Genomic DNA, 27,354 nt, shown 5'->3' with positions numbered 1-27,354 from the left:
GCCAAGGCTGTGGAAGCCTTTAGGGATCGCCGACTTTGATCTTATTCCGATAGGGTCATAATCAAAGTGACGCTCCCTCCTCCCTTCAGAGAAAGGCACCTCCCTCTTTGATGGCCCCGTTCTTCCCACTGGGATCTCGCTTACTGAGATCTTTCATTTAGGTCTTCTTTCTTTTTTTTTTTTTTTTTGCCAGAGTGTCTTGGCTTTCCATGCCTAAAATACTCTCATGGGCTCTTCAGCCAGATCCAAATGCCTTAAGGGCTGATTCTGAGGCCAGAGTGCTATTTAGGACATCTGCCATTCTATGAGTCTGCTGTGTATCCCGCTTCCCATGTTGGATCCTACTCTCCCTTTTTGATTCTATCAGTATTAGCAGACACTAGTCTTGTTTGTGTGATCCCTCTGACTCTTAGACCTATCAGTCATCAACTGTGAACTGTAATTGATCACTTGGACTAGTGAGATGGCATTGGTACACGCCACCTTGATGGGATTGCACTGAAATCCCCTGGCACGTTTCCAACTCCACCATCCGGGGCAAGTCCGATTCAGTATATGTCCCAAATTGTACATTTCCTCTCTCTCTTTTTCCCACTCTTATATTTAACAGGGATCACTTTTCAGTTAAAATTTAAACACCTAAGAATAATTGTGTGTTAATTACAGAGTTCAACCACTAGTACTAGAACAACAACAACAACAAAATACTAAAAAGGATAAAGTATTTCATTGTACATCAACAGGACAAGAGCTGATCAGGTCATTGTTTCTTATAGTGTCCATTTCACTTCAACAGGTTTCCCCTAAAAATAATAATAATCCACCATTTAAAAATATACAACTCAGTGAATTTTAGTATATTCACAAGGCTGTGCAGTCATATCAAGTATCTAATTCCACAGTGTTTTTCCCATCCTTAACAGAAACTCTAGGGCCGGCACCGTAGCTCACTTGGTTAATCCTCCGCCTGTGGCGCCGGCACCCCGGATTCTAGTCCCCATTGGGGTACCAGATTCTGTCCTGGTTGTTCCTCTTCCAGTCCAGCTCTCTGCTGTGGCCCAGGAAGGCAGTGGAGGATAGCCCGAGTGCTTGGGCCCTGCACCCACATGGGAGACCAGGAAGAAGCACCTGGCTCCTGGCTTCGGATTGATGCAGCACGCTGGCTGTAGCAGCCATTTAGGGGGTGAACCAACGGAAAAGGAAGAACCTTTCTCTCTCTCTCACTCTCGCACTGTCTAACTCTGCCTGTCAAAAAAAAAAAAAAAAAACCTCTAAAGCCATTAAACAATCTTTTCCCTCATCCCCAGCTCTTGACAACCACTGTTCTACTTTCTGTCTCTATGGCTTTACCTCTTCTGGACATTTCATGTAAATGAATCATATGATTTGTAGCCTTTTGTGTCTGGCTTCTTGTTTTGTGGTGTATTTTCAGTGTTCACCTATGTTTAAACATGTGTTAGTACTTCATTCCTTTTTATGACCAAATTATATTCCATATTATATACCAATTTTGTCTATTCATCAGGTGATCAGTGTTTAGGTTATTTCTACTTTTATCTATTAAGAATCATGCTGCTATAAATATGTACAAGTTTTTTTCGTGAACATATATTTTCATTATCTGTTATATAGATAGGAGTAAAATTGTTTCATGTTGTAATTCTATGTTTTACTGTTGAGGGACTGTCAAACTTTTCCAAAGCAATTGTACTAGTTGTTCATTCACTTATTAATAAAACACTTTATGAGTTCAGCATTTGATCCTATATCTTCTAACTATCCTTTTTTCTTTTTTTTTTTTTTTTTTTTTTTTTTTTAATTTTTTTTTTTTTTTTTTTTTATTTTTGACAGGCAGAGTGGACAGTGAGAGAGAGAGACAGAGAGAAAGGTCTTCCTTTTGCCGTTGGTTCACCCTCCAATGGCCGCCGCGGTAGCGTGCTGCGGCCGGCGCACCGCGCTGATCCGATGGCAGGAGCCAGGTGCTTCTCCTGGTCTCCCATGGGGTGCAGGGCCCAAGCACTTGGGCCATCCTCCACTGCACTCCCTGGCCACAGCAGAGAGCTGGCCTGGAAGAGGGGCAACCGGGACAGAATCCGGTGCCCCGACCGGGACTAGAACCCGGTGTGCCGGCGCCGCAAGGCAGAGGATTAGCCTGTTGAGCCACGGCGCCGGCCCCTTTTTTCTTTTTTAAAAGATTTTATTTATTTATTGAGAGGTGGAGTTACAGACAGTGAGAGGGAGAGACAGAGAGGTCTTCCATCTGTTGGTTCACTCCCCAAATGGCTGCAACGGCCGGAGTTGCGCCAATCCGAAGCCAGGAGCCAGGTGCTTCTTCATGGTCCCTCACGTGGATGCAGGGGCCCAAGTACCTGGGCCATCTTCCACTGCTCTCCCAGGCCACAGCAGAGAGCTGGACTGGAAGAGGAGCAGCGGAACTAGAACCGGTGCCCTTGTGGGATGCTGGCACCGCAGGCGGAGGATTAACTCACTGTGCCATGGAGCCAACCTCCTAACTATCCCTTAAACTTCACTAGTTCAGCATTTCTGTATTAGCACAATCTATCATAGGACGAAGATACTGATTTTTCACTCTTGAATAAAAAAGAGCACTTATTTTCCACTTCCCTTCTAGTGATGAGGATAAATTCCAGAGGGCCATTGTGGTGGTTGAAGTAGGGGTTGTTGACTAATTAGAAAATAATTATTGACACTGATTTATAGTTAGAAGTAACTACTGGGAATTTCCCAAGTACAGGCAAACTGAGTGAGAAAAGAAAATTCAGCGATTTGATTGGTGAGATTAGTTGTTTGTACGTTAGGGTTTCTGTTCTCATAAGAGTATATCAGGGGTGTAGTAGTTAAGAGGTGCTGCTTGGCACACCCACATCCCATATCAGAGGACCTATATTCAAGCCCCAATTGTGTTCCTTATTCCAGCTTCCTGCTAATGCACACTCTGGTAGGTAGCAGGTTATGGCTTAGGTCCCCGTCACACACTTGGGGACTTGGATTGAGTTCCCTGCTCTTGGCTTCTGCCTGGCTCATACCCAACCATTGCGGCATTTGGGGAGAAAACCAGTAGATGGGCGATTTGTCTCTCTGCTTTCAAATTAATAAAATGAATAAATGGAAGTTCTTTTAAGAAAAGAATAAGGAATTGACTATTGTGAACATATAGGTTTCATAAATCCATTTTATTTGAGTATTAAGCTTTTATTTTCTCAAACAGAAAAGCATGTTCTCAAATTTTTGGTTGTATAGTGTTTTGTGTATTAAATATATAATCTTGAACACATGGAATAAATATGGCTTTTTATACATTTTTAAAGAGATTGCAAAACTTTGAACTTATTTTATCATTAAGAATCAAATGGCCAGATTCTTTTATGTTTATAAATGTTGTGTATTGTGTGTTTTTCTTAAAACAGATTATTGTATTTCCCTAGTTTTTTTGAGAATAGGGGTGTTAGTATGGATTTTGCCCTTGTTTATTCAAAAAATCTAATTTGTTAATTTATGGTTATTTTCCTTATAAAGTAATTATCAAGTTTAGAGTTTGAGGTGTCAGGCTAACATTCTAGAAGTGGTCATTCTATCTAGGAACTTTTACAAAACCTGAGAATAATTTTCAGGGCTAAGTTGGTTATTTCTGGCCATGTTACAATCTATACTATTGTTCTAATGTAAAGGTACAATATAAGCTTAGTGCTGACAATCTATATAACACATTTTTATGTTCAGCATTTGATCTCTATAAATAAGACTCTGGCACAATACATTATTCTGTTTAAATATGAGTTGGATATCTTAGCTATGTTTCAAATATTAGTTGGTGGATATTTAATAAGCAGTTTCAATTGCTCATTTGTTTATTTTGCTACATTTATTCTAGGTTGGTTCTTACTTGAAATCGCCAAAATTCCCTATTTGGATTGTTGGCAGTGAAACTCACCTCACCGTATTTTTTGCCAAGGTATGCTTATAGCAGGATTTTTTAAAGTATGAAGTCAGACAAAATAAGTAATATAAGTCCATATTTAGTTTGGATCTTTATGCAAACTTCAGTCAAATCTTGCTAATATGCATTGTTCCAAATTCTAAAAGAATAATAATTCTAAAGAATAAATCATTCTTCAGTTTCGGAATCATTTCAATAAAATGTTCTGACTTTAGAGCTTTGACTTTTGTTTTTCAGAAATTTCTTGTACTATGGAGAAAATAATTGAATTTAAAGTGTTAGATTGCTTTGTTATAGACTAAAAATCGAACATGATATAAAATATATTGTAAACTGCCATTTATTCAGTGAAATTAAAATAGAATATTTCTCACAGTTTTAACATATACATGATTACAGTATTGAAATAGATGTATTTGGATATGTTTATTTCAAAATTAGTGCAACAAAGCTATCTCAGCCTTTAGCTAGGAGTAGTGTTTTTGCAAATGAATGCTAAAGAGCTTTGTTGTCAGATAGTTTTCATTTGAATTCCAGCATTGCCACTTCCTAACATCTCTTAGCCTCTTTTCCTCTCCCTTTAGAATAGAGACTAATTATGATACATAGGTTTTAGAATTGTGGTAAAGTTTAAATGTAAAATGTTTAGCAGTATCTAGGATAAGTTAAATACACATATCTTAGCCATTGTTATCATTACCATTTTCAATGTAGATTTATTAAATATCTATGGTATCATGTATAGCTTTGCTAGAAGGTTACATTTGCTTGTTTAGATGTGTTTCATGCACTGAATTCTTTGTACTGGATAGAGCAAAGTAGAAAAACATTTTAAGTTGATAATTGTCAAGGCAACCTGTATTGTGACACTGCAAAATACCTGTGAGAATAGTGAAATTCTTGATGTGATGTATGCACTGAAGGTGATAACAGTTGTAGCTGTCTTCATTTATCAGATATTTACTGGGTGTATAGTATGTTTATGTCATTATGCCAGGTGGTGTGAATACAATGATCAAAAAATGGTAATGGCTTCTGTTTTTGTGGAGGTATATACATTCTAAGGATGGAAGGCTTTACTCACATAATCAAATTTTTAAAATCACAAGTGTAATGAGTGCACTGGTATATAATGCTGTAAGATTTTTCCTGTTGGAAGATGATGATGTTTCTTTGAAGAATTTTGACGTATAAAATGAACACTAAGTCATTAGTAAGATTAAACTATGGGAAAAAGAACACTCCTTACATAGGAAATAGTTGGAACAAACAAACTTCATGGAAAAGAGGAGTGTGGTGAGAACAAACTGAAAGAATATATGGGTCACTGAGAATTTGGGGGAGAAAGTATAAGATGAGGTGGGGAAAGTACAGAGGCCAGATTACTACTAGTAATCCTAGGAGTAGTGGCAGCCACTGGGCTTGTTAAAAATTGGTGGTTGCAGTAGATAGTTAGGAAGGAATGGAACAAAATGAAATTCACATCTTAAAAAGATGAATCTGACTAATTGGAGAAAAGGCATATAAGGATATTTAAAAGTTTATGGAAAATGAAGTTAAACTTTGGTGCAAATTTTTTTTGAAAGAAAGCCATGCATCATTTTTTAATAATATGCAATTTCAATGGATTTCTTAAAGACCCCTTCTATTGAAAAATAATTTAGGTCATGAGTACTTTTGTTGTATTCCAGGCAAGCAAAGAATAGAATGGTCTGATTTGATGTGCTTGAACTTGACAGATTTACTCCTGAGATAAAATCGCAGCATTTCATGATTGGTTGGATTTTGTGGATGAATGGCAGAGATGTTTAATGAGATGTTTCCAGTGATTAAATCTAAGAGCCTCAGACACTCAAAGATATGCCTTAACAGCTTTGCTGTTATTAAGTGTACTGATGCATGATTAAGGCAACTTAACCATTATATGCACTCTGAAACAGCAGGATTGGGAAGATGTGAGGTGCCTTTCTAAGGCATGTATTTGTGCTATAGCTGCTCTGACATTGCTTCTTGAATTTGTCTCCAAAAGACAGTAATGAGAGGATTTGTCATTGTAGACTGATGCTTGACACACCGTGTAAAAGCTGTTTTTTAAGTTAAAATTTAGTAATGGCAAGAGCTATTGAAATCATTGGACCTAGACTTCCATTTTTTGTGCTAAAAGAAACCAGTATATATAGAAGGCTAAAAACTTTTCTAGCATTGCACAGAGAATATCAAAAGCTGTTATACGGGGAAGGACTATGTGTTAGCAAATTAATAGTGTAAAAGGCATTGCCAGTAGTAGATAATGCACAAATAACTATGAATAATTATACTGCTTCTGGAAAGTATGGAACATTGAAATTTATAGAACTGTTTTGCTTTATGAAAAAATAATTAAGCATCATTGAAGATGTACATGGAAAACCAAATTAATCATCTACTTAGATTTATTTTAAGAGTTAGGTTATAGGCTGGCCGGCGCTGCAGTTCAACAGGCTAATCCTCCGCCTGCGGCGCCGGCACACCGGGTTCTAGTCCCGGTCGGGGCGCCAGATTCTGTGGCGGTTGCCCCCCTTCCAGGCCAGCTCTCTGCTGTGGCCGGCGAGTGCAGTGGAGGATGGCCCAAGTGCTTGGGCCCTGCACCCCATGGGAGACCAGGAGAAGCACCTGGCTCCTGCCTTCGGATCAGCGCAGTGCGCCGGCCATTGGAGGGTGAACCAACAGCAAAAAGGAAGACCTTTCTCTCTGTCTCTCTCACTGTCCATTCTGCCTGTCCAAAAAAAAAAAAAAAAAAAAAATTTAGGTTATAGGCTGGCCGACACTAGCGTGTAAGTCGAGCGGGCGCTGCAGAGCGCAGCGAGACAGAGGCCTCCCGCCCCGAACAAGCCAAGCGGAGGCCGCCCCAGAGGCGGCAGCCGAGCGGGCCCGAGGGGTGCGGCACAGCTGGGGGCCGCGAGATTTGAGGTGCCAGCAGCATGTCTCCTGTGCCTGAGAGCCACCCTGAGGCCACCGAGGCCAGGCCAGGCCCGCGACGGTGCCCATGCCGGCCGGCGCGGGGCTGTGGTAGCCACCGCGAGCCCGTGCCTCAGCCGTCCACAGCCTCGATGTTTGTGTGGCATAGTCACCATGGAGAGGCCAGGATACCACAGACTTAGGGATTTTCACAAGAGAGGAGGGAGAGGAGAGTTGGAAGAGGGCGGGAGAATGTCCGGGAGCAACCACGGCGTGCGCACCTCGGGGGCCAGCCCTTGGGGTCCTGATGGTGGGATAGGCTGTGTCAGCTTCGGGGAGCTTCGCCTAGGTGAGCCCCCGCACGGCGGCCGACAGGTGGGGTGGCGTCGGGGTCGAGATGCGGGTTGGACTTTGAGCCCTCAGGGTGCTCTGGGGGTAGGTGGGCACGCAGGCACAGGCCCAGCGCCTGGTCGGGGAAAGGAGGCAGATGGACAGATGCCTGCCCTGGGTTAGCTCATGGTACCCTGGCCAGCCTCAGCGGTGTCTCTGGTGTGAGTGGTGACTGGCGCTCCCAGGCCTCCCTCCCACCTGCCACAGCGGCCCCACCTAAACAGGGCATGTGGTTGAAGCCTGGTGGACTGCCTGGGGCAGGTGTGGGTGATCGGGGCAGACTTGAGACACCGTCTGGGCCTGGGGAAGCTCCCCGAAGTGCCCCCGCAGTGCAGCGCCACCGGCCGCACTGCAGACTCAGAGGCACGGGCCGGCTAGCCGTCAGCAGCAGTGCTCAGGGACCCCAGGCCAGCAGCCCTGCACGGCAGGTGTCCCCTCCGTGGGCTCTGTCCCGAGCCATGCTCCGAGCTTCCTCCTGGTACATAATCTCCCGTTTCTTTTCTGTCCTTTAGATTGTACCTTTGGTTTCAAAATTTGTGCTGTGTTTAGGCATGATTTATTTTTAATTAAAAATTTTAAATGTTTAAAAAAAAAGATTCAGGTTATAATAACCAGTTTTATATTTTCTATATTCATGTCATTAAATTTATATAGAAATAAAAACTTTACATATTGGATTCTCAATTTATGAAACCTGAGAACAGAAACTGGAGTTTTCTTTTGGCAAATTAACCAAGAGAAAAACTTGAGATGCTGCAGTCAACCCACACAGATGATGCATTTCTTAAGTTTTTAAAATTTAACAATTTTCCACATTGTATAAATATCATTTTCTACCTGATATAGACAAAGTGATTTTTTTTTTTAGTAAAACATCTGGCTCCATAAAAACGGGTATTATATTCCTTGACATAGTATCTTAGGGAGTCTGACGTTGAGAAATACATGTAAGCTGCCTATGTAAATGGGAGTTTTTATCATTACTGTTGTGGAGGGATATCACAGATCTTAGTGCGGAAACCTCACAGAAACTGCTAAGTTCCCAAGCAGGAGAGTTCCCACCCTCTCATGACTGAATGTGGACAAGGTGAAATGCAGTACGTGAATGGACTTCTTCAGAGACAGAAACTTAATTCCTGTTAAGGAGCATGGAAAACTTTCCAAGTGTGTCATCTGAACTCTAGGGGAACAAAACCTTTAGATATGTACATTGAGATGGAAGGTACCTTTTTGGGCATGAGTCTTCAGAAATCATGTACTTTTGAAGTTGGAAACCTGCACAGGCATTCTGAAAAGTACATACATAGTGAATTTCGAAGCTACTCATACTTAAATTCATCTTTCATGTTTTCCCTTAATTTTAAAAGAAAAAATTTAACTCTTAATTAAAACATGGATGTGTAATGTGTTTTTTAATATGTTAAATATTTGTTTTAGGTGTCAATCTTTCATAATGAAGCATGTTCATATATTTAAATGCCTAAATATCCCTCTTTCCTCTAACCATTTTAATTCCATTTGATTCTTTGTCCTTTTTATATTTAGATTTTAAGAATAAATTATTTAGGTCATTTTCTTCTCCCTTGCATTGGAACCAATTATGAAATTAATTTTTAACACAAAGTCAAGATGAGGGCTTTAAATTTTTCTTATATAATATGTATAAAATAGTACACAAAATAAGGTTGTCTTTTTTGTGTTTTCATTGTGCATTTGAATCTCAATGTGGATGACAACTGTTGATACAATAGAAAAACAAGTGGAACCTATAGCATCTAGTTTCTTCTTCAGAAGATCAGTGACTGATTTTCTGGGTAATCCATTTCAGACTTCCTTTTGAAGTTGGGGAGATGAGTTTGACATACTTTTTTTTGTTCTTTTATGGTTGTAAAAAGACTCTTTGTGTGCATAGAACATCACCTTTGACCTTTTCTATGATAAAGCAATTTTCCTTTCAGATAAGAACTCATGAAAAACATTACCATTTAAATAGAAACTAAATATAAAGAAGCTAAATTTTATGCAGGAGAGAAACAAAATATTTAACTGATCCTGTGTAAGCTGGCCGTGTTCTTAACAGTGGTATCTGTTACCAGGAGTCTGGGTAGAATTATTTCCACATACCAGGCTGCTTTTCTGTATTACTCTTTGTTATAAGGTTAGAAAGACCACTGCAATTAAGGGTTAGAGCCTCTTTTTGTTAGGTGTTTAAAAACTGAACAAACTTTAACTTTGATACATGTATCTCGTGTAATGAAGACAATTGTAAGGAAAAGAAATGTCTTATGCACTTTACTGTTATAAGAAAATTTACTTTTATGTAGGTTTAATTACTGGGTACAATTCATAGGACCTGAGATATGATTAAATTCACAGGTTAGCACTTTATGACAAATTTTTCAATACTTTGATACAGTTTAATCATCCCATGCATTTATCTTAAGTGTGTGTATGTGTGTATCTATCTGTCTATATATTTAGATTTCATGTCTTTTCTGCCACAGAAAGGAAGTGGATTTAAGAGGTCGAAGTATTTTTTATATTTTAACTCATAATATATGACTTAACACCTGTATTCTAAAATAAGAATAGTAACAATAATAGTTAACATTCTCTTAGGTGAACTTTTTGAAAAGTTTAGAAGTCTACATGTACTATAACCATTTTGTTATTTGAATTATTAAAATATGGGAAATTTCTTATAATATTTATTTATTTGAGAGGCAGATTTAGAGACAGAGAGGTCTTCCATCTGCTGGTTCACTCACCAAATGGCCGGAGCGGTGCTGCTCCAAAGCCAGAAGCCAAGAGCTTCTTCCTGGTCTCCCACATGAGTGCAGGGGCACAAGTACTTGGGCCATCCTCCACTGCTTTCCCAGACCTTAGCTGAGAGCTTTGGACAACATAAGTCATTGTGCTACGATAGAGCAGAGGCAGGAAGACGGGTCATGTGGGTGCTGAAGGGACAACACTAGAATGAAACGACATAAAGCCAATTATGATATTAATGTGGCCTTCTTAAACAGTAAAGCCTTCTCTTTATATGTCTGACAGAATGTTTAAACATGATTACTATAATTTTTTTTTTTTGACAGGCACAGTTAGGAGAAAGATCTTCCTTCCATTGGTTCACCCCGCAAATGGCCGCTATGGCCAGTGTGCTGCACCTATCTGAAGCCAGGAGCCAGGTGCTTCTTCTTGGTCTCCCATGCGGGTGCAGGGCCCAAGCACTTGTGCCATCCTCCACTGCCTTCCCGGGCCACAGCAGAGAGCTGGACTGGAAGAGGAGCAACCGGGACTAGAACCCTGGGTGCCGGTGCCGCAGGCGGAGGATTAGCCATATTAGCCCTGGCGCCAGCCTATAATTGTTTTTTAATCATTCAAACTTTGTAGTAGAAAAGGGTAGGGGCCAGAGGTATCCCTTATCTTCCATTCTTAATAATCCAAGCCTACCTACCAGAGTTAAATTATTGGTATTCAACAATCATCTCAGGCACTTTCAATTCTTTGTAAAACATAGGAAGCCTGTATATGTGGAGAAGCCTCCATATACAGTTCTCAAAATCAGTGTTGCTGGGTAATATGAGGAAAGAGATCAGGTATGAATAGGAAAAGCAAATGTATTGCACGTGGCACAAGCAAAACAGAGTTCCAGTTAGCATAGCATGTTTGACTCCTTTTGCCAGGTTGTTGCAGTAATTACCACCCTCAAAATGTCTGTGGCTTACACGGTGGTATTCAAGAAGAGGACAATGAGAATAATCCACCTGCCATGTAGGAGGAATGTTTGACCCTGATGTTTGGAATTTCCTGCATGTGATGATGATTTAAGGGAATTTAACAGTTTTATTTTATTTAAATTCTCTACCCTCTCTGCCTGTACTGGAGAATACCACTATTACCACACTCCTCCCCCTGTGCAAATGAACACGCACCCTCCAGAGCTTATTTCTCTCTTTATTTACATGTTGGCTCCAAGTGTGCTCTGTGTTTCTGCTTCATTCTAAGATCTGAGCTGAAGGAATGCTCTTTTGCTGGAATGTGCAGTTCTTATGACTGAGGGAACAGAGCAAAACTTCTGATAAAACCAGGCAGTGGCACTTACCAGATTCTACAGGAACTCCACTCTGTTTCTCTGCCCAAAAGAAGACATCTAGCCAAACCTGATGTCAGGGTCAGGGTCGAAGTAGATCCTTCCACAGAAAGGTACTTCAAGTTCCTTCACAACCACAGACAATGATAAATAGCACTCTTGAAAGGAAAGAGCCACCAGTCTTCCCTCAATATCTACCTAGAATGCTATGGTTTCCTTGTGTCCCCCAAGAGTCTATGTGTTGGAAACTTATCTGCAAGTCCCTATGTTAATGAAATTTGGAGATAGGTTCTCTGAGAGGTAATCAGGATTAGATGAGGTCATGAGGATGGGGCCTCTGGGGTGGCATAAGTGGATTTATAAGAAAAGGAAAAGAGACCTGAACGAGCATACTTAAACACTGTCTCACCATGGGATGCCCTTTACCATGTTCCAGTACAGCAAGAGTGCCCTCATCTTGAGTCCTCAAGAGGTTAGTACCTTTGTTACTGAACATCCCAGCCTCCACAACCATGAGCTAAATAAACCTCTATTCCCTGTAAAGTACCCAGTTGTATCAGGTATAGCCACAGAAAATCGTTGTTTGGAGATGTCTAAATCATTCACACATTATCTGGAAAATAATGGAAAAGTAAAATAGATCACCTTCTTACCTGTTGCCAAATGATGAGGTTAACTTTGTGTTTTGAGAGCATTTTATAATTAAAACCTGTTCCTTAAAACTTCTCAAATAATTTTCCTTAGTAAGCAAACAATCAGTACAAAACAAATGATAGTGATTTTACAGTGCAGTTGTAATTACAGTTTAAGGGTAAATTACATACTATTTCTAGGTTTTATAGCACTATAAAATGTTGTCTGCAAGCTAAAATGTCATATGTATGTGATCAGTCCTGAAATTAGCTAAGGCTCTCAAAGCTTCTTTGAATACTCATGAAAGCAGATTGTTCTTGATAATGATAAAAGGTACAATGAATAAACTTTAAAGGCCTTTTCAGTAATGAACTACTTAATTCTAGCCAACTCCCTGGACACAGGCCTTATATTTCAATAGGTGTTTCGAAGGATAGCTAACGTTACAACATTTAAAAAGCTTCTTGCAAACAGTGAATTATTACACTGATAGTGCAGACAGAGCTACATGAAAAAGAGATGTTTACTTCATGGCTGGTAGGATACTAGATAGTCCCACTGCAGCTTGTCCTCCTGCCCTTCATCCAGTTGTACTTTCCAGTTCAGTAGAATTGGGTCAGGCTAGACAATTTTAAAAGCTGTATTGCTTAATAATCCCTGTAGACCAGTAAACTGGCTAAATACTAATTGTTTACTTTTTTAAATTATTTATTTGAAAAGCAGATTTTACAGAGGAGGAGGGACAGAACTCCCATCTGTTGGTTCACACCCCAGATGGCTGCAACAGGTATGGTTTGGCCAGACCAAAAGCTAGGAGCCTGGAACTCCACCTGGGTCTTCCACATGGGTGGCAGGGACCCAGCTCTCTGTGCTGCTTTTCACTGCTTTCCCAGGCACATCAGCAGGAAGTTGAATCCAAAGTGGAGCAGTGAAGACTTGAACCAGTGTCCATTTGCAATTGAAGGCAGTGGCTTAACCTGCTGTGCTACAGCACCAACCCTGGGAATTATTTAATGTTTCTCTGATCAAAGCATGTCATCGTATCAGACTAATATAGATGAATGCTTTCAGAATAAAAAGAATATTGATGGTAAAGCAGAGCCTAAATAGCTATTTGATTCTAGTTTAGGACATTTTCCTACTGTAGGTACCTAAAGAGTTTCAGATGCAGTACACATTGAAATATTCTCTTAAGTGTACAGCTAGGATGATGAAAAAAAAAAAAAAACACTTGCAAGTTTCCCTGTTAGCTTGAATAATTGCATCATGGGAATTGCTTTTCTTAATTTATAAAATTCAGTGGTTTGGGGATGGAGGATTAGTATATCTTTATATGAACTTCATTTTCATTGTTGGTTTTCTCAATATACAAATAAAAATACACTAGCAACTATTTATCTTCTGTTAGCCTGTAACCTGAAGCACAAAGACTAGGTTTTTCTCTGTCTTCTAATATGCTTGATAGTCTTTAAAAAAATGATTACAGGTGTGTCAATAATTAGACTGGAAAATATACTAAATATATAATCTAAAAGCTATTGTTGAATAAAGTCTTTGAAATGGGAAATCTGAGGGGTAGAAATTTTCATATTCTTCACATGTGTTTATTAAAATTCATTTTACTTTATACTTTAAATCATTTCTTTTAGGTACAAGAAAAATATGGCAGTTATAAAAGCTCTCTTAGAGAAACAGTTTGTCTTATACACTTGAATGTAATTCTGTGATTGATTTTTGCATAGCAAGTTTGAACAGCAACCAGACACATTTTATATTAGTAGATTACCAGATTTGCCACATGAATTGTTCCTCAGATTTTTATACAAGGAACTTTATTCAGAAACATTTAAGTTAAATGTACTGGAATTTGATTTTAAATTAAATCAAAAAGTTAAAACAACTTCAACATCAAACACTTAGCTGGGAATGGAGTTTTGAAACTTTATTGCACCTATAGGCACAATTTTATATTAATTTAAACAAGCTTTAAGAGATCATTTTATGGGGCTAGTGCTGTGGTGTAGCAGGTTAAGCTGCCACCTGCTTTGTTAGCATCCTATATGGGTGCTGGTTTGAGTCCCAGCTGCTCTGCTTCCAGTCCAACTCCCTGCTAATGTGCCTGGGAAAGCAGCTGAGGATAGCCCAAGTGCTTGGGCCCCTTTACCCACTTGGGAGACACTAAGCTCCTGGCTTCAGCCTGGCCCAACCCTGGCCACTGGGGGAAGACCTCCACCCTCCCCAATTCTGCCTTTCAAATCAATAAAAAAAAAAATCTTAAAAAAAAAATTTAATGGGCAAGAGTTGCGGCACAAGTTAAGCCACTGCTTGTGATTCCTGCAAGCCACACTAGAGTCTGGGCTTCTATGCTTCTGAAGTTCTTGGGTTCTTGCCACTCACATGGGAGACTTGAGTGGAATTCCTGGTTCCTGGCTTTATCCTGTCCCAGCCCTGGTTGTTGCATGCACTTGGGGAGTGAACCAGCTGATGGGAGATCAATTGATCTCTCCTACCTGTATATAAACATTTTTTAAAAAGATCATTTTCTACAGTCATGCAAAAAACATTGTAAACACTCAAGCCAGTATCACTTTAGACAACATAGTAGTTTTGATCTGTGCATGAAAATGTTTAGAATGTCTCAATTAGAACTTGTGAACTTGCTGTAATCTTTTTTCCTTTACTTTTTTTTTTTTTTTAAAGATTTATTGGGCCTGTGATGTGGTGTAGGAGGTAAAGCCACCACCTGCAATGCCGACATCCCAGATGGACGCCAGTTCAAGTCCCGGCTGCTCCACTTTCTATCCAGCTCTCTGCTATGGCCTGGGAAAGCAAAAGAAGATGGCCCAAGTCCGTGGGCCCCTGCACCCACATGGGAGACCCGGAGGAAGCCCCTGGCTTCAGATCGGCACAGTTCTGGCCGTTGCAGTGAAGTGGGGAGTTAACTAGCAGATGGAAGACCTCTCTCTCGCTCTCTGCCTCCTCCTCTCTCTGTGTAACTCTGACTTTCAAATAAATAAATCTTTAAAAAAAAAAATTATTTGACTCAGTTACAGAAAGAGGTAGAGACAGAGAGGTCTTCCATCCACTGATTCAGTCCCCAAATGGCTGCAGCAGCCAGGGCTGGGCCAATCCAAAGCCAGGGGCTTCTTTCAGGTCTCTCACATGGGTACAGGAGTCCAAGGACTTGGGCCATCCTCCACTACTTTCCCAGGCGCATTAGCACTTCTGAATCAGAAGTGGAGCAGCCAGGACTCTAACCAGAGCTCATATGGGATGCTGGTGCTGCAGGCTGGGGCTTTAACCTACTGCTACACAGTGCCCACCCCTCCTTTACTTCCTTTTCCTCCCCTCATTACCCACCATGTAAAAACATCTTAAGTGGTATGATTAAGAAGAGCTAATTCTTGGCCGGCACCGTGGCTTAACAGGCTAATTCTCCGCCTTGCAGCACTGGCACACCGGGTTCTAGTCCCGGTTGGGGCACCGGATTCTATCCCGGTTGCCCCTCTTCCAGGCCAGCTCTCTGCTATGGCCCGGGAAGGCAGTGGAGGATGGCCCAAGTGTTTGGGCCCTGCACCCGCATGGGAGACCAGGAGAAGCACCTGGCTCCTGGCTTCGGATCAGCGAGATGCGCTGGCCGCGGCGGCCATTGGAGGGTGAACCAACAGCAAAAGGAAGACCTTTCTCTTTGTCTCTCTCTCTCACTATCCACTCTGCCTGTCAAAAAAAAAAAAAAAGCTAATTCTTAAGGAGTTTAGCAAATTACCTATTAGTATTTAATTGAGACCAAAAGCATAATTTGCCTTATAATGATGACACATTCGTAGTTTTATTATATCAAACCTGACCAGAAATGCTGGGTTGTATGTTAAGAGGGAAAACAGAGGGGCTGACATTGTGACATAAATGGTTAAGCCACTGCTTGGGATGCTAGCATCCCTTAGGACACTAGTTCATATCCTAGCTGCTCTACTTCCCATGCAGCTCCCTCCAATAATGTCCCTAGAAAAGCAGCAGAAGATGGACCAAGTGCTTGGGCCCTGCTTCCACATGGGGGCCACAGAAGTTCCTTGCTTCAGCCTGGCCAGCCCTGGCTGTTGTGGCCATTTAGGGAGTGAACCATCAGATGGAAGATCTCCCCCTCCCTGTGTCTCTCCCTGTCTCTCTAACTCTACCTTTCAAATAAACAAGGAAAAACAGGTAGTGTTTTTAGATAGTTAACATATGGGGTAGTAGTGCTAACTATTAAGTCCTCACATTGAAGATTTTGAAATACTTATTTCACATTTATTAACTTTAATAAGATGCCTAAATTCCTTCTTGAAGATATTCCATTTTTATTTGAACTCTTACTTGAATTCTGCTTTCATCTTTCTCAGTATCTTACCTGCTAGGTTTTACAGCCCTCTTTGGTGCATGTATTCTATGTCTAATGGCCTATAAGCTTATAATTGCAAACAGTGACTTTTCATTGTGTGCCGGGGATTAAGATATTTCCATGAGTTCTACGTAGATGTTTGACCATTACTTGAAAATTTTAAAAGTTCAAAATTAAATTTATGAAAGCTGATTTCCCTTTTGAACTACTCCTTTTCTCTGTTTTTCCCAGTGATATTTAACAACTTAGTTTTCACTCTAATTCACTTGCCTTTCCTAATTTTTGTTCCTTCTAGCTAGAATTTCTTACCTTTTTTCTGGGCAGCCAGAATATCTTTTGTGTTTTACTTACCTTCATAGCTTTTGTACATCTTTGTACCACCAGATACATATCAGAAAAGAAGCCATGTTTCAATAAATGTTAGAGCAGATGGAGAAAAATGTGCAACATCGTCCCTAAATCATGAGTCAGCAAACCATGACCTTCAGGCCAAATAGGGCCATCACTTTTTTTAAATTTATTTAATGAATATAAATTTCCAAAATACAGCTTATGGATTACAATGTCTTCCCCCCACATAACTTCCCTCCCACCCATAACCCTCCCCTTTACCGCTCTCTTTCCCCTTCCATTCACATCAAGATTCATTTTCAATTCTCTTTATATACACAAGATCAGTTTAGCATATATTAAGTAAAGATTTCAACAGTTTGCACCCACATAGAAACACAAAGTGAAAAATACTGTTTGAGTACTAGTTATAGCATTAAGTCACAATATATAGCACATTAAGGACAGAGATCCTACATGAGGAGTAAGTGCACAGTGACTCCTGTTGTTGAATTAACAAATTGACACTTTCGTTTATGGCATCAGTAATCACCCTAGGCTCTTGTCATGAGTTGCCAAGGCTATGGAAGCCTTTTGAGTTCACTGACTCTGATCATATTTAGACAAGGTTGTAGTCAAAGTGGAAGTTCTCTCCTCCCTTCAGAGAACGATACCTCCATCTTTCATGACCTGTTCTTTCCACTGGGATCTCACTCATGGAGATCTTTCATTTAGGTTTTTTTTGTTTGTTTGTTTGTTTTTGTTTTTTTTTTTTTGTTTGTTTGTTTTTTTTTTTTTTTTGGCCAGAGTGTCTGGCTTTCCATGCCTGAAATACTCTCATGGGCTTTTCAGCCAGATCCGCATGCCTAAAGGGCTGATTCTGAGGCCAGAGTGCTATATAGGACATCTGCCATTCTATGAGTCTGCTGTGTATACTGCTTCCCATGTTGGATCGTTCTCTCCCTTTTTAATTCTATCAGTTAGTATTTGCAAACACTGGTCTTGTTTATGTGATGCCTTTGACTCTTAGATCTATCATTATGATTAATTGTGAACAGAAATTGATCACTTGGACTAGTGAGATGGCATTGGTACATGCCACCTTGATGGGATTGAAATGGAATCCCCTGGTATGCTTTTAACTCTACTGTTTGGGGCAAGTCAGCTTGAGCATGTCCCAAATTGTACATCTTCTCCCTCTCTTTTTTTCTTTTTTATTTTTTTATTTTTTTATTTTTGACAGGCAGAGTGGACAGAGAGAGAGACAGAGAGAAAGGTCTTCCTTTTGCCGTTGGTTCACCCTCCAATCGCCGCCGCGGTAGCGCGCTGCGGCTGGTGCACCGCGCTGTTCCGATGGCAGGAGCCAGGTGCTTCTCCTGGTCTCCCATGGGGTGCAGGGCCCAAGCACTTGGGCCATCCTCCACTGCACTCCCTGGCCACAGCAGAGAGCTGGCCTGGAAGAGGGGCAACTGGGACAGGATCAGTGCCCCGACCGGGACTAGAACCCGGTGTGCCGGCGCCGCAAGGCGGCATCTCCTCCCTCTCTTATTCCCACTCTTATATTTAACAGGGATCACTTTTCAGTTAAGTTTCAACACTTAAGAATGAATGTGTATTAATTACAGAATTCAACCAATAGTATTAAGTAGAACAAACAAAAAAAAATACTAAGAGGGATAAAGTATTAAGTTGTTCATCAACAGTCAGGGCAAGGGCTGATCAAGTCACCGTTTCTCATAGTGTTCATTTCACTTTAACAGGTTTCCTTTTTGCTGCTCAGTTGTCACCAATCAGGGAGAACATATGATATTTGTCCCTTTGGGACTGGCTTATTTCACTCAGCATAATGTTTTCAAGATTCCTCCATTTTGTTGCAAATGACCGGATTTCATTGTTTTTGACTGCTGTGCTGTATTCTATAGAGTACATGTCCCATGATTTCTTTATCCAGTCTACTGTTAATGGGCATTTGGGTTGATTCCAGGTCTTAGCTATTGTGAATTGAGCTGCAATAAACATTAATGTGCAGACCGTTTTTTTGTCTGCCAATTTAATTTCCTTTGGGTAAATACCAGTAAGTGGGATGGCTGGGTTTTATGGTAGGGTTATATTCAGGTTTCTGAGTAGTCTCCAGACAGACTTCCATAGTGGCTTAACCAGTTTGCATTCCCAAAAACTGGGTTAGTGTCCCTTTTTCCCCACATCCTCGCCAGCATCTGCTGTTGGTAGATTTCTGAATGTGAGCCATTCTCACCGGGGTGAGGTGAAACCTCATTGTGGTTTTGATTTGCATTTCCCTGATTGCTAGTGATCTTGAACATTTTTTCATGTGTCTGTTGGCCATTTGGATTTCCTCTTTCGAAAAATGTCTATTGAGGTCCTTGGCCCATCTCTTAAGTGGGTTGTTTGTTTTGTTGTTGTGGAGTTTCTTGATCTCTTTGGAGATTCTGGTTATTAATCCTTTATCTGTTGCATAGTTTGCAAATATTTTTTCCCATTCTGTCGGTTGCCTCTTCACTCTCTTGACTGTTTCTTTTGCAGTACAGAAACTTCGCAATTTGATGCAATCTCAAATGTTAATTTTGGCTTTGACTGCCTGTGCCTCCAGGGTCTTTTCTAGGAAGTCTTTGCAGGTGCCAATATCTTGCAGGGTTTCTCCAGTGTTCTCTAATTATTTGATGGTGTTGGGTCATAGATTTAGGTCTTTAATCCACGTTGAGTGGATTTTTGTGGAAGGTGTAAGGTAGGGGTCTTGCTTCATGCTTCTGCACATGGAAATCCAGTTTTCCCGGCACCATTTATTGAATAGACTGTCCTTGCTCCATGAATTGGTTTTAGATCCTTGATCAAATATAAGTTGGCTGTAGATCTTTGGATTGATTTCTCGTGTTTCTATTCTGTTCCATTGGCCGGTCCATCTGTTTCTGTACCAGTACCATGGTGTTTTGGTAACAACTGCCCTGTAGTATGTCCTGAAATCTGGTATTGTGATGCCTCCGGCTTTGTTTTTGTTGTACAAAATTGCTTTAGCTATTCGAGGTCTTCTGTGTCTCTATATGAATTTCAGCATCATATTTTCTAGATCTGAGAAGAATGTCTTCGGTATCTTGATTGGTAATGCATTGAATGTATAAATTGCTTTTGGGAGAATAGACATTTTGATGATGTTGATTCTTCCAATCCATGAGCATGGAAGATTTTTCCTTTTTTTTTTTTTTTTTTTTTTGGTATCCTCTTCTATTTCTTTAAGGTTTTGTAGTTTTCATCGTAGAGATCTTTAACGTCTTTGGTTAAGTTTATTCCAAGTTATTTGATTGTTTTTGTAGCTATTGTAAATGGGATTGATCTTAGCACTTCTTCCTCAACCATGGCATTGCCTGTGTATACAAAGGCTGTTGATTTTTGTGCACTGATTTTATATCCTGCTACATTGCCAAACTTTTCTATGAGTTCCAATAGTCTCTTAGTAGAGTTCTTTGGATCCCCTAAATAAAGAATCCCTGGAAAGAGGGATAGTTTGACTTCTTCCTTCCCAATTTGTATCCCTTTAATTTCTTTTTCTTGCCTGATGGCTCTGGCTAAAACTTCCAGAACTATGTTGAATAGCAGTGTTGAGAGTGGGCATCCCTGTCTGTTACCAGATCTCAGTGGAAATGCTTCCAACTTTTCCCCATTCAATAGGATGCTGGCCGTGGGTTTTTCATAAATTGCTTCGATTATATTGAGGAATGTCCTTCTATACCCAATTTGCTTAGAGTTTTCATCATGTAAGGGTGTTGAATTTTATCAAATGCTTTCTCTGCATCTATTGAGATAATCATATGGTTTTTCTTCTGCAGTTTGTTAATGTGGTGTATCACATTGATTTGTGAACATTGAACCATCCCTGCATTCCAGGGATAAATCCCACTTGGTCTGGGTGGATGATTTTTCTGATGTGTTGTTGTATTCTATTGGCGAGAACTTAATTGAGGATTTTTGCTTCTGTGTTCATCAGGGATATTGGTCTGTAATTTTCTTTCAATGCTGCATCTTTCTCTGGCTGGGATTAAGGTGATGCTGGCTTCATAGAAAGAATTTGAGAGGATTCCCTCTTTTTCGATTGTTCTGAATAGTTTGAGAAAAATAGGAATTAGTTCTTTAAATGTCTGGTAGAATTCAGCAGTGAATCCATCTAGTCCTGGACTTTCTTTGTTGGGAGGGCCTTTATTACTGTTTCAATTTCTTTCTCAGTTATGGGTCTATTTAGGTTTTCTATGTCTTCATGGTTCAATTTAGGTAGATTGCATGTGTCCAGGAATCTATCCACTTCTGTTAGATTTCCCTGTTCGCTGGCATACAAGTCCTTGTAGTAATTTCTGATGATTCTTTTTATTTCTGTGGTGTCTGTTGTTACGTTTCCTTTTTCATCTCTGATTTTATTGATTTGGGTCTTTTCCCTTTTTTTTATTTAGTTAGTTGGGCCAATGGGGTGTCAATTTTGTTTATTTTTTTCAAAAAACCAGCTCTTCGCTTGGCTGATTTTTTGCAATTTTATTTGGATTCAATCCTGTTGATTTCTTCTTTGATTTTAATTATTTCTCTTCTCCTACTAGATTTGGGTCTGGTTTGCTGCAGGTTTTCTAGATCCTTGAGATGCGTTAAAAGCTCATTTATTTGGTGTCTTTCCAATTTCTTGATGTAGGCACCTATTGCTATAAATTTTCCTCTCAACACTGCTTTTGCCATATCTCATAAGTTTTGATATGTTGTGTTGTTATCCTCATTTACTTCCAGAAAGTTTTTGATTTCTCTTTTGATTTCTTCTATGACCCATTGTTCATTCAGGAGCATGTTGTTCAGTCTCCATGTGTTTTCATACTCTCTAGGGATTCCTGAGTTGCTAATTTCCACCTTCATTCTACTGTGGTCTGAGAAGCTGCATGATATGATTCTAATTCTTTTAAATTTGCTGAGACTTGCCTTATGGCCTAGTATGTGGTCAATCCTAGAGAAGGTTCCATGCACTGCTGAGAAGAATGTAAAATCTTTAAATGTAGGATTGAAAGTTCTGTAGATATCTGTTAGATCCATTTGGACAACAGTGTCGATTAAATCTGCTGTTTCCTTGTTGATCTTCTGTCCGGTTGATCTGTCTATTTCTGAGAGTGGAGTATTGAAGTCCCCCAGTACTATTGTATTGGAATTTAAGTCTCCCTTTAAGTCCCTTAACATACCTTTTAAATAAACCAGTGCCCTGTAATTAGGTGCATATACATTGATAATAGTTACATCTTCCTGTTGAATTGAACCCTTAATCATTATATAGTGTCCCTCTTTGTCTCTCTCAACAGTTTTTTTGTTAAAGTTTATTTTCTCTGATATTAATATGGCTACACCTGCTTTTTGTTTTTTTCATTTCTGTTGGCATGGAATATCTTTTTCCAACCTTTCACTTTCAGTCTGCATGCATCTTTGTTGGAAAGATGTGTTTCTTGTAGGCAGCGAATAGATGGGTTTTGTTCCTTAATCCATTCAGCCCGTCTGTGCCTTTTAACTGTAGAGTTGAGTCCATTAACGTTCAATGCATCACATATTTCATAAATGACATTTCATTGTAACATAGCCATGGTCATCTGTTTTGTTGCAGAGACCAAATGGCTTGCAAAACCTGAAAGTATTTACTCTGTGTTACATTACAGAAAAAGTTTACCAACCCCTGGCAATAAATGAACATTTTTTTTAAAAAGATTTATTCATTTATTAGAGAGTTAATAAACACAGAAGGAGAGGCAGAGGGAGAGAGGGTCTTCCATCCACTGGTTTACTCCCTAATTGGCCGCAATGGCTGGAGCTGCGCTGATCCGAAGCCAGGAGCTTCTTTCAGGTCTTCCCACACAGGTCCAGTAGCCCAAGGACTTGGGCCATCTACGGCTCTCCCAGGCCATAGCAGAAAGCTAGATCACAAGTGGAGCAGCCGAGACTCGAACTGGCGCCCGTATGGGATGCCGGAACTTCAGACAGTGGCTTTACCTGCTACACCACTGTGTCGGCCCTGTAAATGAACATTTGTTAAACAAGATTATCCCAGGACTTTTGCCCGAGCTTCAGATTGTCTTTGTAGCAAGCTAGTACAAATAATGGGTTTAAACAAAATAACTCGTTTTCCAAAACCTGACCATTTTACATATTCATAACTAGAGGCAAGACATACAATTCTTTTATTAAGATCTATCTTGGTTCCTTTGTAAATGAGCATGGATTTTTTTTTTTATTTATAATGCTTAAAACTTACAGGCAAGCCATCAGGTAGTTATTTTAAACTCTTTTATGCTCCTGCATTTTTTGATGCCTTAATGCCAGAGGATTTGATGTGAAACTTTCTGTGGCTGAAAACTCTGGAATCTTCCTTGCTTCTCTCAGCCTGATAAACCGTAGTAATTTCCCAAAACTTCAGGGTGTAGCAGTATTGCAGTAATGCTTCCTTGTATTCTCCATGACCCTTTTCCCCCCAGTAGATTGTTTTGGTTTTTAAGCAAAACTTGATATTCCCTTTCCCTTTCTTTAAATAGAAGTTTTAAGTAATATTTAGAAATTCTAGGCAATGGTTTACAGCTCATTTTCCACTTGTCATCTGCATTTATTGGTGAAAAGAAACGTTTGAATGGAACAGATGGTTCCATTGAATTGAAAAAATGACTATCCTCCTCTTCAGCCTATGTAAGTTCCCCTTTACATAAGATTTGATCTATAGCTCTATACCTTCTCCTCAGTCAGAATTTGTGTTCATTCACAAATTCCAGCCACCATTCCTAAAGGGTAGAATTGAAAAAGAAATAAGTGGAGTTGAAAATAGATGAGGGAGCTAAAATATATGCTATAACAAAGCAAAAAATTAAGATTTATTTACTTAAAAGGCAGAGTGATCGCAACAGTCAGTTCTGGGTCAGGAGACAATTCTTCCCTGCTCTCCCACAAAGGATGGCAGGGGTCCAAGTACTATGGCCATTCTCTACTGCCTTGCCAGGCAAGATTGGAAACAGATCTGGGACTTGGTACTAGCACTCTGTTATGGGTGCCAATGTGGCATCTTAACCCACTGTTCCACAACACCAACCTCCCAAAGTAAAAGCTTTTGCAACTAAATCAGCTAAAGAATAACCCTAGTGTTAGTTGCTCCCTAAATCTGAGAGCCAAGTTTACAATCCTAGCTTTGGCACAAGGTTAATTATGGAGCAAAGGCTGTGTTGGTAACATTAGAAAACAGAGTGTTTGGAGGTATATTGTTTGAAATAGGTAAATAGCCTCACATAACCCAAGAATCTAACAGTATCTATCAAAATTACAATCACATTTGTCCTTTGACCCAGCAATCCCACTCTGATGACCTGTCCTACAAAATGCGTGTTCAGGTTTATTTGGTTTAACAATGTTCACATGAAGGGGCTTCAAGTAGTTGTAGGATAATGGAGCTAAAAAATAATGGGAGTTTTCCATAAATTGTTGAATCCCTCCCTGGCAAGACTAGACACAATCCAGTTATCCAGTAACCAAGGACTGGATCTTAAAATCAGAAAAACATTAAAGTTAGGCCAGAGGAATACGGTTCACTTGACATGTATATTATCAGCAAAATTACGTTAAAAGGGACATCCTTCCAAGGGATAGTTAAATGGGAAATAATTATACAATACTGAAATTACTAATGATGGTCTTTTTATTTTACATTTTAACAAAAATTAAGTAGTGTGTTCCTTCATCTGTGAAGGATGATTAGGTAAGTCTAAAGTTAGAAAGTAATTTCTTACAAAACCTTTACCCATAGCCTAATAGCATTTTAAATTTTATTTAAATGAATACTTCCACAACTTCTTAAGAATGATTCAAGGGCTGGCGCCGCAGCTCAATCCTCCGCCTGCGGTGCTGGCACCCCTGGTTCTAGTCCCGGTAAGGTCACCAGATTCTGTCCCAGTTGCTCCTCTTCCAGTCCAGCTCTCTGCTGTGGCCCAGGAATGCAGTGAAGGATGGCCCAAGTGCTTGGGCCCTGCACCCTTATGGGAGACCAGGAGACGCATCTGGCTCCTGGCTTCGGATCAGCGTGATGCGCATTCCACAGGGACCACTGTGGGGTGAACCAATGGAAAAGGAAGACCTTTCTCTCTCTCTCACTGTCCACTCTGCCTGTCAGGAAAAAAACAAAACAAAACAATGATTCGAGATGCTAGATAGAAAGAAATAATTGGAAGCTTGCTCTCTGATGAGTTTTGTTGGAGTGAACACAAAGCGAATGGCCTACTCTAGACCAGAGCTGTGACCACAAGTAAATAACAGGAGCCTAACTCCTGAATTCATGTTGGTTAGATAGAATTCCATAATGGCTTAAATATGTGGAGTAAAGCTTTGTGAAGAATCAAAATAACAATTTTTGTGCTTAATTAGACTTTAAATTTTTTATATAAAGCTTCACATGTAATTTTTACAATACTTTTCTATGGTTGAAGCATTATTGCTATTTTTCAAATTCAGTATTAAGGCCCAGAAAGTTTGTGACTTTCCTAGTCATATAAATGTGCCTCCAAAACTTAGGACTCCGGCCGGCGCCGCGGCTCACTAGGCTAATCCTCCGCCTTGCGGCGCCGGCACACCAGGTTCTAGTCCCGGTCGGGGCACCGATCCTGTCCCGGTTGCCCCTCTTCCAGGCCAGCTCTCTGCTGTGGCCAGGGAGTGCAGTGGAGGATGGCCCAAGTCCTTGGGCCCTGCACCCCATGGAGGACCAGGATAAGCACCTGGCTCCTGCCATCGGATCAGCGCGGTGTGCTGGCCGCAGCGCGCTACCGCGGCGGCCATTGGAGGGTGAACCAACGGCAAAAAGGAAGACCTTTCTCTCTGTCTCTCTCTCACTATCCACTCTGCCTGTCAAAAAAAAAAAAAAGAAAAAAAAAAAAAAAAACTTAGGACTCCAAAATGTCATCATATCTGCACCTCACACTAGTGTTTGTTTTGCTTATTTTTGACATTGTCCTTTTGTACCTGGTTGACAGTATGCTCTTTATTTTTTTTCAGGATATGGCTTTAGTTGCCCCTGAGGCTCCTTCAGAACAAGCTAGGAGAGTATTTCAAACCTATGATCCAGAAGGTAAAAGATTTCATAAACATTGACTCTGGTTCATCCATTTGTATATTTGAAATATAATAATAACCACCTGAGGTTTTCTTTTTTTTTTTTTTTTTTCAAACGATTTGAGTTATTGAATGAACTGTAGGTTGTCTTACTTGAAAATTATAAAAGGAAAATGTTGAAAGTAGGGCACTTAGGTATTCATCAAGTTCTGTCATGGTGTAAGGTTTTTATGTTTCTTGGAGTATTGTAGTTTCAGTTCCCTGAATCTTGACCTCTGATATTCAGTGTCAGGGGACAATAGTACCTTCTAAATGAACTCTTAATTAGAAAGGTAAGTCATTTTTTTCTTTATCCAAATGAATATTAAATGAACAGATATTGTGGGGTATTCTGTATAATTGATTATACTAGGATAAAGAGAAAGAAGGGCCAGTGCTGTGGCACAGTGGGTTAAGTCACTGCTTATGGTGCTGCCATCCCATATCAGAGTGCTGTTTCAAGTCCTTGCTGCTTCGCTGCTGATCCAGCTTTCTGTTAATGAGCCTGGGAAAGCAGTGAATGATGCCCAAGTGCTGGGGCCCCTGGCACCCATGTGGGAGACCCAAATGGAATTCCTGGCTCCTGACTTTGGCCTAACCCAGCCCTGGCTGTTGGGGGCTTTGAGGAATGAACCAGTGGATAGAAAATCTCTTGTCACTCTGCCTTTTGAATAAATATTAAAAAAAAAAAAAGATGCAGGAGAATATTACTGTTACCTGGGTTGTCTTAATGATCATTGTATTTATATACTGAAGTGCAAGTTATGACTTAACTATTATACCTAAATCACTGACTTTTCAAGTGTAACTTCAAAACGAGTAATGTCTTAAATTCTATCATAAATTATAACGTGCAAACTGAACTTGGTGGATCACTGCGATCCTTGTGAATGCTTCATTATCTTTATAAATACATTTTCTTTTATCTTGAAACTTAACTGTTAGGTATCTGTTCTTTGTCTTGAAAATTTGATTCATGGGAATTCTAGTAATAGATCATTCTTACAACAGTTACTACTAAGTTTTTAATATATTTTGAATGAAGGATCAAATTTAACAAAAATGGGTTTTAGAAACTAACAATATGAAAATAAAATTGATGTATCAAGTATAATACAAGATTTAAAAAGTGGTATGGCTAAAGTGTTCCTAAATGAGCTATTATGAAGAAGAGGGAAAGATCACATAGGTAAATGGAAATCAAAAGAGAAAAGTGATAAATCTATAACACAGGCAGGTAAGAGACAGCATTTTTTTTTTTTTTTGCAAAGAAACCATTTATTTAATGACATAAATACAACTTTAGGAATATAGTGATTCTTTCCATCATACCTGCCCTCCTCCTCCCACTGCCACTCCTCCTCCCTCTCCAATTCCTAGTCTCATTCTCCATTAAGGGGAAAAAGAAATTCAACAGTCAGAACAAGCGCTGTTCAAGTCCTTGCTTCTCAAAGTGTCAATTTCACTGCAACAGATTTTGTTTTAGGTGCTCTATTA

The 27,354-nt window shown here is 40.0% G+C and overlaps 1 protein-coding gene across 5 annotated transcripts in view; it reads left to right on the top strand.

Annotated features, from left to right (window-relative positions):
• Positions 1-27,354, top strand: part of MINDY3 (MINDY lysine 48 deubiquitinase 3) — a 94,191-nt gene that overhangs the window by 47,213 nt on the left and 19,624 nt on the right. For 3 of the 5 annotated variants that reach the window (XR_009867927.1, XM_062210504.1, XM_062210507.1), the window contains exons 10-12: positions 3,893-3,973; positions 10,381-10,473; positions 25,762-25,834. Coding sequence is in view for 4 of the 5 variants with exons in the window: in XM_062210504.1 (XP_062066488.1) it covers positions 3,893-3,973; positions 10,381-10,473; positions 25,762-25,834 (247 nt within the window). In the remaining variant the exon portion in view is untranslated. Of the gene's footprint in view, positions 1-3,892; positions 3,974-10,380; positions 10,474-11,814; positions 12,070-25,761; positions 25,835-27,354 lie in introns of those variants that run through there. The other 2 variants (XM_062210506.1, XM_062210505.1) reach the window with 2 other exon arrangements.

The sequence above is a fragment of the Lepus europaeus genome, chromosome 14, assembly GCF_033115175.1.
Source record: "Lepus europaeus isolate LE1 chromosome 14, mLepTim1.pri, whole genome shotgun sequence".
NCBI lineage: Eukaryota > Metazoa > Chordata > Mammalia > Lagomorpha > Leporidae > Lepus > Lepus europaeus.
The sequence above is the reverse complement of the archived record's forward strand: the minus strand, read 5'-3'. Positions and strand labels throughout refer to the sequence as shown.